General features: G+C 39.8%; 1 protein-coding gene across 1 annotated transcript in view; it reads left to right on the top strand.

The window, feature by feature from the left end:
• Positions 1–14,565, top strand: part of plxna3 (plexin A3) — a 292,904-nt gene that overhangs the window by 277,830 nt on the left and 509 nt on the right. Inside the window, exons 24-31 of the mRNA XM_062999232.1 lie at positions 1,452–1,598; positions 4,624–4,783; positions 6,633–6,736; positions 6,838–6,934; positions 9,896–10,086; positions 11,450–11,619; positions 12,990–13,202; positions 13,814–13,964. Of these exons, the coding sequence (XP_062855302.1) occupies positions 1,452–1,598; positions 4,624–4,783; positions 6,633–6,736; positions 6,838–6,934; positions 9,896–10,086; positions 11,450–11,619; positions 12,990–13,202; positions 13,814–13,964 (1,233 nt within the window). The remainder of the gene's footprint in view (positions 1–1,451; positions 1,599–4,623; positions 4,784–6,632; positions 6,737–6,837; positions 6,935–9,895; positions 10,087–11,449; positions 11,620–12,989; positions 13,203–13,813; positions 13,965–14,565) is intronic.

Raw genomic sequence — 14,565 nt, 5'->3', positions numbered from 1 at the left:
AGGAACAAGATATATCATCGCAGATTCATGCTGGATTATATAAAGAGTCCAGGAATTCAAAAAGCAAGTCAACATGTGCAACAAATCATGTTGGGGGGACAACCCAACCGATTCCATTTTGGTCAAGGAGATAAACAAGGCTGCATTCTGTCATCATTCCTATTAAACATACTGTATAATGAGAGAAGCAGGACAGGAAAGAGCTGATTAAAGATTCAATACTCGTAGACGAAACATCAATACCTTTGATATGCAGATGACACAATATTCATAGCATCAGTAATCAGGAAGATCTGAAGGCCCTAATAAGGAAACTTATACAGAGTGAAAAGATGAAACTTCAGCTCAATATGAAGCAAGCTAAATTCATGACAACAGGAAAGACCAATACATTTACCATGTACAATATTATGGCAAAGCAGTGGACAGCTTTTGCTTACTTGGATTCATTATTTAGAAAGGATCCAGCAGTCAGGAAATATGACATACACTGGCACTTGGCAGAACAAGAATAAAAGTACTAAAAAAGATCTTTTCTCCACATAAAGATTAGAACTGTCTGTGCCCTGGTCTTTTCTGTATTTTTTATAAATGTGAAAGCTGGACAATAAAAAAGCAGGACTGGAAGAAAATCAATGCCTTTGAACTTTGGTGCTTTGGTACTTTTGAGAGTACCTTGGATGGCAAAGAAGACAAGAGCCACCCCAGTGCCATCTTACCACTGATATATTTTATAATAAATAAAAGGCATGGACAAATCTAAGCTCTGTCATTTGATGGCAATCCATATGGATGTTAGTAAGGTTCAGGTTGTCTTTGTATCTATCTATCTTTCTTCTTTCTTGGGGTGTGTCTGTCAGTGTGTCTGTGTGTGTGTGTGTGTGTGTGTGTGTGTCAGGGTGTGAATCATTGTGTCAGGCTGTAATTAATGATGTCAAGCTAATCTTAGCTAAGGACTAAATAACAGGCCTCCCTCAGTATCGCTGCTTAGTCATCAATAGCTTTTAAGTGGATAATTGGCGAGTTCTTCACTCCTTGCAAATGGCAATTAAAAAGGAATGTGATTGGCCATCTACAGTCTCTCGTCTCTCTCCCACCACCCTCTACGGGTCTCTCACTCATCAATCCTTTTCCTCTCTCTTTGATTTTCTGTTAATCTCACCCTCTCATCCTCATGAGTTTTTTTTATTTTAACTGTAAGATCTATAAATTGCTTGTGTGTTTTTGACATGTCTGTATATTGGAACCAGCGTATTATAAACTGTAGTTTTATGGATGCTTTTATGTTCCCTAGCCAAATAGTTGTCAGGGCATTAAAATGTACTTTTTTATATTAAATGGTTTGAAATTGCACATTCAGTGGAATTTTAATGCTTTCGTAAAACCAAAAGTGACAAATTTGAGTGGAATTTTACCACCTGACCCGTATTTTCCTCTTTCTTTCTTTACAGGAATGTGCTGGCGAGCCTCTGTTCATGCTATACTGTGCCATAAAGCAACAGATGGAAAAGGGTCCAATCGACGCCATCACAGGAGAGGCGCGCTACTCCCTCAGCGAGGACAAGCTAATCCGACAGCAGATCGACTACAAACAGCTGGTCAGTGTGTCCTCCTTACTTCCATAATGCCCCTCTTGTTTCCCATCAGCCCCCACCTTGCCGATGTGCCGCGGCCAGGTGTTTGACGTTGGATCAATACATAAATACCCATCTAAGCGTATGGGGAACGGATGATGTATCTTACAACTGTGCTGTAATGGATAGCTGGATCGATCAGGGTGTTTTCCAGCAGGAGGAGTGGTGCAGTTTGCTCACATTAACATTCAGCCGGTGCAGTCTGCAGCATAGCTTAAACTTCACATTATTCTGCACTCGGTTCATGCTCACATATCCACAGTTATGATAGATGAGTTACCAAGGTTTCAGCTCCTCTGCTGCCACTGAAATATATACATGCCAGTCAGACAGATGAGACCAGGTCAGGTGGTGAATAGTGAGTGAGATAAAGAGAGAACACTGGAGGACAGAGGAAAAGTGAAGCATGTACAGGACAGCATATAGATGTCCTATTGCAGTTACTGTTGGTTACATCAGCAGTTTTTTGCATATTTATATAGTTTTTTTTTTTTTTAAGTGTTTTTTTCCCCTAGGTGGTGCAGGAGAATACTCCTACCACACCAACGCTGGGATTCTGAGCTCCACGAGTTCCAGTCTCAGCTCTGCTACCGGTTGGCTGGGCTCCCCCTTAGCAGGCACAATTGGCAGTGCCTGCAGCAGACTAGTCTTCTGTCTGGGAAAAGACCAGACTTTAAAAAATGGGTGTAAGAACCTTACTTAGTAGCCCGAGGCACCTGTACAGAAGTGGAGGAACGCAGAGATCAGTGCATGACTCTCCATGCGCAAGACTGCCCCTACTTGTGAATCCAATGAATTATGGGCAAATAAGAAGGGGTCAGTGGGCTGTGCACGTTAGAGGGAGCAATCGGGGTCCCCAAGAGCAGAAAACAAACTGGCTATGTTAAATTGAGAGTAATTCATGACACAGTGGATAGGAAGCTATTTCAGATTTGACATACTGGTTGGTTAATACATATACACCATCATACACATTTAATGCTATTTGGATGCTATTTACACTTTTTTTCTGCCCTTCCCAACGACAGACTCCTGATAAAACGTGTCTCCTCTTTACCTCAGTAAAGATGTTCTTTAACTTCCAGTTTCTTGTATGTCAATCAGGCACCAGAAGGTGAGCTAGAATAGCTTTAAGCTAATGACTGGCAAGTGGTCAAGAGTCAGAGTGTTCAGAGAGAGCCAACTGCATTGCTCTAATCACCCGATTAGCACTGCACCCTGGGCACTCATGTGAATTTACACACACCGGCAGCATTGTGCAGAAAAGCTCAAATATATAGAGTCTGTTGGTGCACATAAATAGCAGCCATATCCCATGTGGAATTGAAAAGACACTTTACAGCATTTGAGAGAGTGGGGAAGGTAAGGTGAAAAAGCTGTAATGCAAGAGGCAGTAGTGGAGTGTACACTAGCAGACTGGCCAGCTAAGTTGTTTTAAAACGCTTCCTTAAATACAAAATTATGAAATAAATAGGGTATTAAAGGGTATCAAGAAATTCTAAGATGTAAGCACAGTCAATCTGCTGGATTGGATTCGGCATTGTTTTTTCTCTGTAAGCTTGTACTATCCTGTAGCCCTTCTTGATCAGGAAGGGTTCATGCAAGTGGCAGAGGTTTTCAGAGTACACAGGGCAATTGGAGAAATCTAAATTGGGGCATTGCAAAAAGCTCTATTTATGTGCTGCATACTAAATAATTCAAATGCTTTCAAACAGAAGTGAAATATGAATAAACTAGTTTCAATACAAAGCATATAAAGACAAGAACTATTAGTGGCAGGATAGGACCGTGGAGAAACAAGATGAGTGAAATCTATAGCCTTTACAACCTAAATGCCTTAATTTGTCACATATACATATACACGTGTACTGTTCAGTGAATTTATTTTAAGCTAGGGTCAGAGCGCAGGGTCAGCCATTGTACAGCGCCCCTGGAGCTCTGAGGGTTAAGCTCCTTGCTCAAGGGCCCAACAGTGGCTATATAGCAGAGCCTGGATTTGAACTGCAAATCTTCTGATTGATAGCACAAAGCTCTACCCACTAGGCTACCACTGTGAAATTAAATTTGCGTATGTCTCGGGGTGGCTGATTAGCCAAGGTTTTGGGTGGTACACTTGTCAGTGTGTTCTGACTGTCACAAGCCTGGATAAAATAATAAGGGTTGTGCCTTTGTGGCTTTTTTTTCCCCAACAAAACCAGAATGATTTGCTAAATCATGACTTCTATAGTATTGTAAATTGTATGTATTGTATAGTATTCTATAGTATTGTATAGTATTGTATTGAATGAGTTTTAGAGGCCTGGTTGGTCAAATTATCTGGTTGAAAAACACATACATTTAAAAAATTTTGTCCTTTTGTAGATATCGTAGGGTGTTTTTTCATGCTCGCACTTTGGTTCCAAATCCAAGTCTATTCAAACCCCAAATTTAGTACTTCAGACTTTTCTAAAATTGTCTAAAATCACTAGTTTGTCCAGGCTCTAGTCTACCTGAAACAGGGGTCTTGAATTAACTTTAAGTAAACACATGTGCAAGGCAGGAATACCCTGGACAGGGCATTAATCCAGCGCTTGGCTTTGGCCACTCTCCCTTAGACATAGAGACATAGCTAAGCATGGCTGTATGTAGATGCCTCATCAGCCAATAGCACCATTGCAGAGTCGAAACCTGGATACCAGCGGTAGTGTGCTAACGTAATTTACCACTATGTGTTAATAAATCGAACTGATGACACAAGGGCAGTATAAACAGAAATCAGAAGCCCAGGGCACAAGGATTGTACTGAACTGCTTGACACTACTCAGTCAAGTACTCGAGTCATCACGATAGCAAACTTACATCACACCCGAGGTCATAACAATATCCAGCACTTGAGTGTACATCTTTGTCTAGACCTGTCACTATACGCCTGCTATTTCTTAGTGCTAAAGAGTGTTTCTCCCCTCACCTTCTCTCTGTCTGTCCTTCACCCTCCCTCTCTTTCTGTCAGACTCTGATGTGTATTCCTCCGGAGGTCGACGCAGGTACAGAGGTACCAGTGAAGGTGCTGAATTGTGACACAGTCACTCAGGTGAAGGATAAACTACTGGATGCTGTGTATAAAGGAATCCCTTACTCACAGAGGCCACAAGCTGATGATATGGATCTGGGTACAAGCACCGCACACATCACACTTTACACAAATAATGTATCCAAATACATTGTTACTTCTATCTGTTATGTGCATTTGTCAATTATTGTATAAACTACACCTTTAAGTTTACAGTTACTGACTGTAGCCCATCTGTTCCAATGTACCCTGTTAATCAATATAATTGATCACTATAGAAACTCCACTAACCAGATGTTGAGTGGTGAACTGTTCCTCGGCACTGCAACATCACTAACATGTTATTGATATGGTATAAGTGTCAGGTGCAGCAGTGTTGTTGGGACCTTCCTGTCAGTGCTTGGAGACACTTAAACCAAAATATAAAGCAAACCGTGTCCTGTAATCAGAAAGTGACTACTGATAAAGGACTAGAGATAGATTAACACACATTGTGTATGAAAAAAATGAAATAGCTCTAGTCTCTAACTGTACACTTACAAGGTGCAGCTTATACAAGAATACATGTACTATTTTAAATTACTGCCACCTTGACCATGTCACACTGATGTTTAAAGTATAAATACTTGTTGATATGATATCTGTGATGTTTCATATTTCGATTGGACGCTAAGTACTTGTCAGTTACCAGTTTCGACTAATGAAAATTAATTTATTGTTGGTTAATATGGCAATCGTTGAACAACTGTCCTGTTCAAACCCTCAATTGTTCCCAATTTTATCTTGTAGCAACCCTATTGCATAATTCTACCACTACCTTTTTTTTAAAAATATTTTGTTTATGCATTTTCTCCCCTTTTTCCTCCTGACATTTTAGCGTATCCAATTACCCAATTGCATTATGCTTCCTCTCCCCTGATTCCGATCTCCGCCTCGATTGAGGAAAACCGAGACTGACACACGCCCCCTCTGACACATGTGAAGTAACCACCTGCATCTTTTCACCTGCACGAGGCGAGTTCATATGCGGATCAGCTTTGTGTACGAAGAGCCACTCCCTGATCAATGCATTATTCCTCGACTCTGTGCAGGTGCAGTCAGTCAGCCAGCAGAGGCTGTAATTGCATTAGTTATGGGGTCCCTATCCGGCTCCCACCCTGTATGAACAACAGCCAATCGTTGTTCGTGTAGGCAAACAGCCCAGCCGGATGGCAGAGCTGAGTTTCGAACCGACGAGTTCGAAATGTCAGCTCTGGTGTGCAAACAGACCACAAAACTCACTTCCCAAAGCCTGTGTTTGTTTGTCCATGTGATCTGCAACAAAATCTGGTCGAGCGTAATTGCTAAATGTTAAAGCAGGGGCTTCTTTCTTGCACGGCAGCTTCCAAACCCATAGCAGTATAAAGCACACTTCACAGTAGTCAGCAGGAAAATTATAATATAGTTCCTTCTACATCACCAAATTACAAATAATACATTATTAGATAAATTAATAAACTCAAACCTTTTTTTGGTTCATTTAGGCAAAATAAATCCTAAAAATCCCAAGAATACCAAGACATAATTGTTCTAACTTAATATGTCTAAACTAACCCTATTCATGCACTCAGCAATCACCCCCTAATTAAAATCAATGGTTTTTGCCATTTAAAGAAATGTTACCATTCATATTGTACATTTTTAAAATTCAGCTATTTTTCTGATGTAAAGCACACAATTTTATGTCACACAAAGATTAGCATTAGAGAAATGTTCTCGACTATTAAATGTGTAATGTGTAGTTTTCACTAAATGCTACCCTGAAATTAAAGATTAAAGATGAGTCGTCATTTAGCAAGTACTTTTAATTACACTTTGTTATTTTACATGCTATAGAAATTGTATAGTTGTTAAAATTTATTAGCACTTCCCGTATACGAAACTGAACACAATGTTTCATTTTTAATTAGAATGGAGACAGGGTCGACTGACCAGAATCATCCTTCAGGACGAAGATGTTACCACTAAAATCGAGAGCGACTGGAAGAGACTGAACACACTGGCACACTATCAGGTTTCACCTCTACAAGCTTCCTGTCCGACAAACAGACGCACGTGACAGATACAGCTGTTCTAGTATTACTTACTAAATCTGATCTGATTTGTTGTGTGCAGGTGACAGATGGTTCAGCGGTGGCTCTGGTTCAGAAGCAAGTGTCTGCGTACAACATCGCCAACTCATTCACATTCACACGCTCGCTCAGTCGATACGGTGAGTTCTCTCATCACCTTCCAACGCTCCAGCTCCTCGCCTTCTCCTCTCACCTGCCATATGCTGTCTAAGTGAGAAACGACATCCCTGCACTGATCCAAAACCAGTTCCTTCAATCCAGATCATTAAACTGGAAAACTAGTTAGATCACTTTGAAGGGCCTATGTCGTTTCTCATTTAGTGGTTTCCACTGCACATTCAGATATAAGGACGGCACATAATGGGAACCAATAGAAATTTGTCTATGTTCTACCAATTTAAAGACAGTTGAAACAATTGCAGTTATATAAACTCATGGCATGCAACAATGGATTATTATTATTACATTTTAATAAATTGAACATGTTTTGCTGTTTCAGTGATGTAAAAAGTAAGCAAACAAGAAAAACACGAACTTTCAAATTCAATCAAATGACACTGAAATGAACAAAATCCAAAGACCAACTTTGTGGATGTGAGGGTGCCAGTGTACACTAAGAACAGCCAAGTATTTTCAACAGTCTAATTTTTAAAATACATTTTTTAAAATGCTTAACGGTTTAACAGGGTGCTCAGGTGGCACATTGGTAAAAATACACTAGCCCAATACTGTACTGATACAGGACTCGAATCTCAACTTTGCTATCAGCCAGTCCGGCATCTACACATACATAACTGGAAACGTCTGAGCCATTGGGAGCCTAGCCATTGGGAAGTGCTCTTGTCAGTATGCTCTCAGTACTGGTCCCAATTCCAGATTAAAATAAGGGGGAAGGTGGGTTGTGCTTCCAGTGACTGGGCGGCACGGTGGCTAGCAAGAAGGAAACTTGTGTGCTGAGTAACTACCATTCCTGTCATGAATGTAACCAAAGTGTAAAACACAACGTTAAAATCCCAGTAAACAAACAAACTTCCAGTGACTGTGTTTACAAAAGTCCATCATAAGCAGCCAGAATAGTTTTCTGGTTCCAGTACTTTGTGCAATAGAAAAATATTCCATTAGTCCATAACTGTTACATAACAGTATGTATGCCCAGGTGGATGCTTTTAAAGCTTCCAGGACAAGCATTACTGATGCAAAAATTGGCCCCACTGGTGTGGGATGACATCATTTCTAATTGTTATTAGATTGCTTTACATTAAGAGAAATGATTCCATCTTTAATAATTTAGTCCTGTGGAATACTTTGTATCTGTTGACCAGTGTTAATTTTGACAGCAAATTTTGATTTAGTTTTAGTCATAGTCTTTTGACTAAAATGTTATTTAGTTATCATAATCATAATTTAGTCATCTGAATTGTTTTAGTTTTAGTCTAGTTTTAGTTGACTAATTATCATAAGAATATAGTCGACTAAAATACATATTTGTTTGTTTGTTTATTAGGATTTTAACGTCATGTTTTTACACATTGGTTACATTCATGACAGGAACGGTAGTTACTCATCACAGTTTATTTGATTCCCAAGGTTATATCGAACACAGTCATGGACAAATTTAGTATCTTCAATTCACCTCACTTGCACGTCTTTGGACTGTGGGAGGAAACCGGAGCACCCGGAGGAAACTCACGCTGACACGGGGAGAGCATGCAAACTCCACACAGAAAGGACCCGGACCGCCCCCCCCTGGGGTTCGAACCCAGGACTTTCTTGCTGTGAGGTGACAGTGTTACCCACTTAGCCACCGTGCCGCCCTAAAATAAATATAAAGGGTGTAAAATGTAAATGCTTTTTCATCAGTTCCCTTAAATTATTTAAGTCATTACATACACTTACACAAAATGAAACATTTTTAACCAGTTATGGAATATTATTAATGTTTGAATGTGCAATACACACAAAACCAGATTTAACTTATTTCAAACAACATCTTTATTTACCTGACCTTGCTTATTGAGCATAACAATAACAAAATATTAATGACCAGTAGGCTTGCTCTACCTGAAAAATATATGCATTGTTTATAACAAATTACATATTACATTCTTTATAAAACTGGGTACTGTTAAAGCAACTGTGACATTACGTTGCCATTATACTGCCAGCGGTGCCAGATGTTTCAGATTTGTTGTGTTTTTACCCGAGATCGTCGCCCCACACATCGTCTTGTTTTTCATGACGTCAAATGAGAAATGTGTCCATATATCGACTCTCCTCTTTCTCCCTGTTGACATTGTGGAGTTAATCTAGTTCCATGAGTAAAGAAAGTTCACAGGCTAGTCTGGACTTCCCGGGTTTAGATCAAATGTGTGCGAGTGTGCTCTTACCGCGGTACTGCAAAAGATTAGTACTGATTGGATGGCTAATCGGCTTGTCCCGCCCCTCCACATACGCTGAAGTAGTTCTGATTGGATCTCTTTCTAACTTGTCCCTACCTTCCACAAAACTAAATCAGTTCTGATTGGATGTCATCCCTGCCAAACATTTTCGTCTCGTTTTTATCCTTTTATGTAGTTTTTATTTAGTTATCGTCTCGTTTTTGTCATGAAAAAAAGGTTTGTTGACGAAAACTATGACGAAAATCATTCGTCAACGAAATTAACACTGCTGTTGACACAGTAAGAATAATCACTGTTGTTCTACTGCATTTTATAATGAGAAGTACTTTTGCATGAAAAGCGTGGTTCAATAGGTAGCATTGTCACCTCACAGCAAGAAGGTCCTGGGTTCGATTCCCAGGCGGAGTGATCCAGGTCCTTTCTGTCTGCACGTTCTCCTCATGTCTCCGGGAGCTCTGGTTTCCTACCACAGTCCAAAGTCATGTAAGTTAGGTAAATTGGAGATACAAAATTGCACGTGATGGTGAAAACTTGTAACTACCTGTCCTGTCATCAGCGTAACCATGATATAAAACCTGATATTAAAATCCTAACAAACAAACAAACCTACATGCTAATTCCCTTCCCTGCTGGTACATTGTGTAGTAGTGAGCGATCCTTCTTTACCTGACGCGTTGGGTGTTGCTTACTGTTTTTGTTCAGAGAGCTTGCTGAGGACGTCTAGCAGTCCAGACAGTCTGCGTTCTCGAGCACCTATGATCACGCCAGACCAGGAGACGGGCACTAAGCTGTGGCACCTTGTCAAAAACCATGAGCATGCAGACCAGCGAGAGGGTGATCGCAGCAGCAAGATGGTGTCAGAGATTTACCTCACCCGACTTCTAGCAACCAAGGTATTGCCACACACTGAATTTCTTCCAAATTATGATACACTCCTCTAACCTCTGTATTTTATGTCCTACCTTTAAATATGTGTCCTTAATTTATTTGCTGTTTTGTTGGCAAACCTCCGGCTTCTTTGTGGGAACTAACCTGGTGTTTTTGGGCCCCACAAGGAAACTGCCCTGGGAGAGCAGATTGCCCCAAAAGGCAGTATGACGTCCTGTTTCTGTAATGGACCTTGCTTATAAATCCATGTTATGTGCAGGCTGTATAAGTTAGTGGGATTGGGGTGCCATTTGTGCATTGTGGGTCCTGACTACTTTTACGGGCTCCTATTTTTTTATTTATTTTTAGTGATCTGGGTTGTCACAGATAGCCGGAACAGCCTGTCATATTATGACAACCAGTTTTTAGTTCTGCACTATCCCTGTTCTATCCACTTTCACTGATGTTTTTTGTATTTCATTTGTTACTTTGTTTCTGTTATTTCGGCCACCTTATTTATTTGCAGTATCCCTTTTTTGTTGGTGACTTTTTAGCCACATTATTGTTCTTCCTGCACTAGGATTCATTTTCTAATCTTGCAGGCACCGGGCTTAACCTCACACTTCAGTAGCGAGACGCAACTCATCCGTTACAGTCACTGCTTGAATTAATTGCTATATGTTTGTGAACAGTGGTAACTCAGTGGTTAAGGTACTGGAGTGTATGGATTGGAAAGTTGTTGGTTTAAGTCCCACCACTACCATATCCCCACTGTTGGGCCCATGAGCAAGGCCTGTAATCCTCAATTGCTTGCATTGTTTCCTGTCACACATTTAAGTCGCTTTGTATTAAAAGTGCTGGCTAAATGCCATAAATGCCAATGTTTGTACTCTGGTACCATTTGAGCATCTTTCAATCTACTCTTCATTCAACCACCTATCTATATTTCAGGCTTCATTTTATCATTTACCCATAATTCACTTCTTCCAAATAACAGCCCAGCTGTAAGAACAAGACCACTTACAGTCTGTCACAGATACACATCATGCTGTGCTTTGGTGTGGTCCATGCAGCTGGCTAACTTGGTTACTACCATTACCTCTTGATATACAATGAGCCTGAATTATTCATGGGAGCATTAAAGCGAACCACAAATCTGATTTGGGATTAGTAGTACATAAACGTTTAAGTTCTGTACTCCGTGCTGCAGTTTGTTTAATTAATGGCTGATGTTAGTGCACGGTGCTAAACTAAGCTACATTTTATGTGAATAATGGATCTTTCACAGCGTTTGGCAGAGTTTTGTTTAAGCCTAATTAGAATTTACACTAAGATAATTGATCACTAAGTTGAGTGTAACACTATACTTTTGCTGTTCTGTTTGGTCAGGGCACTCTGCAGAAGTTTGTGGATGATTTGTTCGAGACTGTGTTCAGTACGGCTCACCGTGGCAGTGCCCTTCCGCTCGCCATCAAGTACATGTTTGATTTTCTGGATGAACAGGCAGACAAGAGACAGATCAGTGACCCAGATGTGCGTCACACCTGGAAAAGCAATTGGTAAGCCCTTGTACAAACACTAGGTTTAGTAGACAGGTACCTGTTTATCTAACTTTATTTAAACCTGAAACGAAAACCTTGGCTGACATTTTGAAATACTGTGGAGTTATTCTTTAAAGTGATCATAGTTCAACATACATAATAATTTATTATTATTTATTTAATATTGCTCAGTAATGACAGGGTTGTCCCACTTTTTGTGGCTGCGACTCCACTGTGTATTGGGAAGGTGTCCCCTCTGTGGAGGTCACTGGAGTTCCCCCATACCAAACTCCACACTCGAGCCATTTAGTCACACTCGCTTGCTTAAGGCACGCACCATAAATCATAACAGCCCTAATGTTATTTGTGTTGCCACACAACCTCAAGTGTACTGTTGATGTAATATTTACAATGTATAAATTTCCAATTGTTTTAATCATCTGGATTTGATAGAAACAGATGCTTTCAGCGGAAATTTAGTTTGCTTGCTTTCTTTCCTTATGTCAGTTCAGCTAAATGTTAGATGAAGGGCGATGACTGATTTTAAATTTACCCAACCAATGTAGCATTCTTATTCAGAGTCTGTCCAAACTGACAAGTTCAATAACAAACAAGATAACATTGTTCAACACATCAATAAGTAATGATTTGCCCAAAGAGAACTGAAGAGGACTGTTACCTAGAAACCATGACAGGAAATAATACACATAAGTTACCCTACAGTTATTAAATATAATAGCATTTTTAGAATAATCTTCATTCAGATTGCATGGTTGCAAGTTTAATATAAAAATGTAGGGCTGCAACTAATTATTATTTTGATAATCAATTAATCTCACAATAATTTTTAGTCTAATCAGTTAGTTGTGTTTCTAATATGTATATAAATTCCAAACAATTATATGCACCATTTAAATCAAATATAACACACTAACACACTATGTCTTCTTTTATGTATATATCTATCTTTGGGATTTGGTTTGTGTTAACATGACCAAGACATTTAATCAGAGGTCTTTTTAACTATTTTAATAAAGAATAAACAACAGATTAGTTAAAAGAGAATGAACTTCTATGCCATTGATTTTAATTATAATAATATATATAGATGCAGTATGTGCACCATGTTTCCATGTGTAAATTTAATTATGTGAGGATAGTAAGGTTACCCTGAAGGAGGTTTATTATTTTAGGACTGGAGCAGTGATTGGTTTTCCATTTTCTGTGTACAAGAGTTGGTCTGGTTCAATGGCACATTCTTTACTCCAGCAAACAAAACATGTGAACTGACTTTTTTTGCTGGAATTATTGAAGTTAGATACTCATGCTTTATATGATTTACTGACATTTTTTCTCTTGCTTTTTCAATCCCTCTCTTCTTCCTGCAGCTTGCCTTTGCGGTTCTGGGTAAACGTAATTAAAAACCCTCAGTTTGTGTTTGATATCCATAAGAGCAGCATTACGGATGCATGCCTGTCTGTGGTTGCTCAGACCTTCATGGATTCATGTTCAACGTCGGAGCACAGACTGGGCAAAGACTCACCGTCCAACAAGCTGCTCTATGCTAAAGACATCCCCAACTACAAAAGCTGGGTAGAGAGGTAGGAAAATCACCATGTTGCTCATTCAGATCATAAAATTGTTTTGTATACAATAATGTGTAAGGCTAAGATAAATGATAAATTATCTATTTATATGCTTTATAAACTTTCCTCTTGTCCAGATGTAATAAATTAGCTAAGATATATTTGGTTTTGCACTAGTGTGGAACACCAATGCTAATGTGGCTGCCAATTAAAGCTTATAGCTATCAGCTAAGCATCCCGAAGAGACTGTCCCTTCAAAGGCATTTATGTTTAACAAAGTAATATACAAACCCCATTTCCAAAAAAAAGTTGGGACATTTTAAAAGATGCTATAAAAACAAGAATCGGCAGGACTTTAGTGGCACAGCGGGAAAACACGCAAGCAAACAAGAGCTGATATTTTGAATTTGTGAGTGTGAATCTCAGCTCTGTTACTGGCAGGCTAGACGCCTATACAGACAATAATCGGTTCATTCAAGGGTGGGTGTGCCGGAAGGAATTCCTCATAAATGCTGCAATTATGACCTCTACTGGCTGTTCGATGGCACCTGCACAACAAAACGGGGGATAACGGCATGTTTAGAAATAAAAAGCAAGTCGATCATGTGTAACTGTGTGTGTTTCAGGTACTACAGAGACATCAGCAAGATGCCAAGCATCAGCGATCAAGACATGGATGCCTACCTGGTGGAGCAGTCTCGTCTCCATGGCAGTGAATTCAACACACTGAGTGCACTGAATGAGCTCTATTTTTACATCAACAAGTACAAAGAGGAGGTGGGTTCAGGTGCTAGTGTACACCCAATACATTCACACTTGTTTCACACTGATCCCAAATCTCTTTTATTCCACTACACTGGTTACACTAGTCATAGAGTTGTTTTGTTATAAGGTACAGACTACACTAGTCTTAGACCTGTTCATTCTACACGTGTTGGAAGTGTCTAATTATTTTTCAAGATTATTAATTGCATTTGCTTAAATAAAATGGTAAATTGCAATTCTGTTTTATCTAGTAGAGCAGCAGTAGCACAGTGTTTGTTTAGGCGCAACCACTGCCAAACTTAACACTCGGGGTGGCTCAGTGGGTAGCACTGTCGCCTCACAGCCAGAAGGTCCTGGGTTTGATCCCTGGGTGGGGCGGTCTGGGTCCTTTCTGTGTGGAGTTTGCATGTTCTCCCCGTGTCCACGTGGGTTTCCTCCGGGAGCTCCGGTTTCCTCCCACAGTCCAAAAACATGCAGCCAGGTTATCTGGAGATACTAAACTGTCCAAACTGATGAATCTTGTGTAACCAGTAACTACCCGTCTTGTCATGAATGTAACCAAAGTGTGTAAAACATGATGTTAAAATCCTAATAAATCACTTCTACTGTATTC

This window comes from Trichomycterus rosablanca, chromosome 7 (assembly GCF_030014385.1).
Source record: "Trichomycterus rosablanca isolate fTriRos1 chromosome 7, fTriRos1.hap1, whole genome shotgun sequence".
Classification (NCBI taxonomy): Eukaryota; Metazoa; Chordata; class Actinopteri; order Siluriformes; family Trichomycteridae; genus Trichomycterus; species Trichomycterus rosablanca.
Note: the sequence above shows the minus strand (reverse complement) of the source record. Positions and strands in the feature narration are given on the sequence as shown.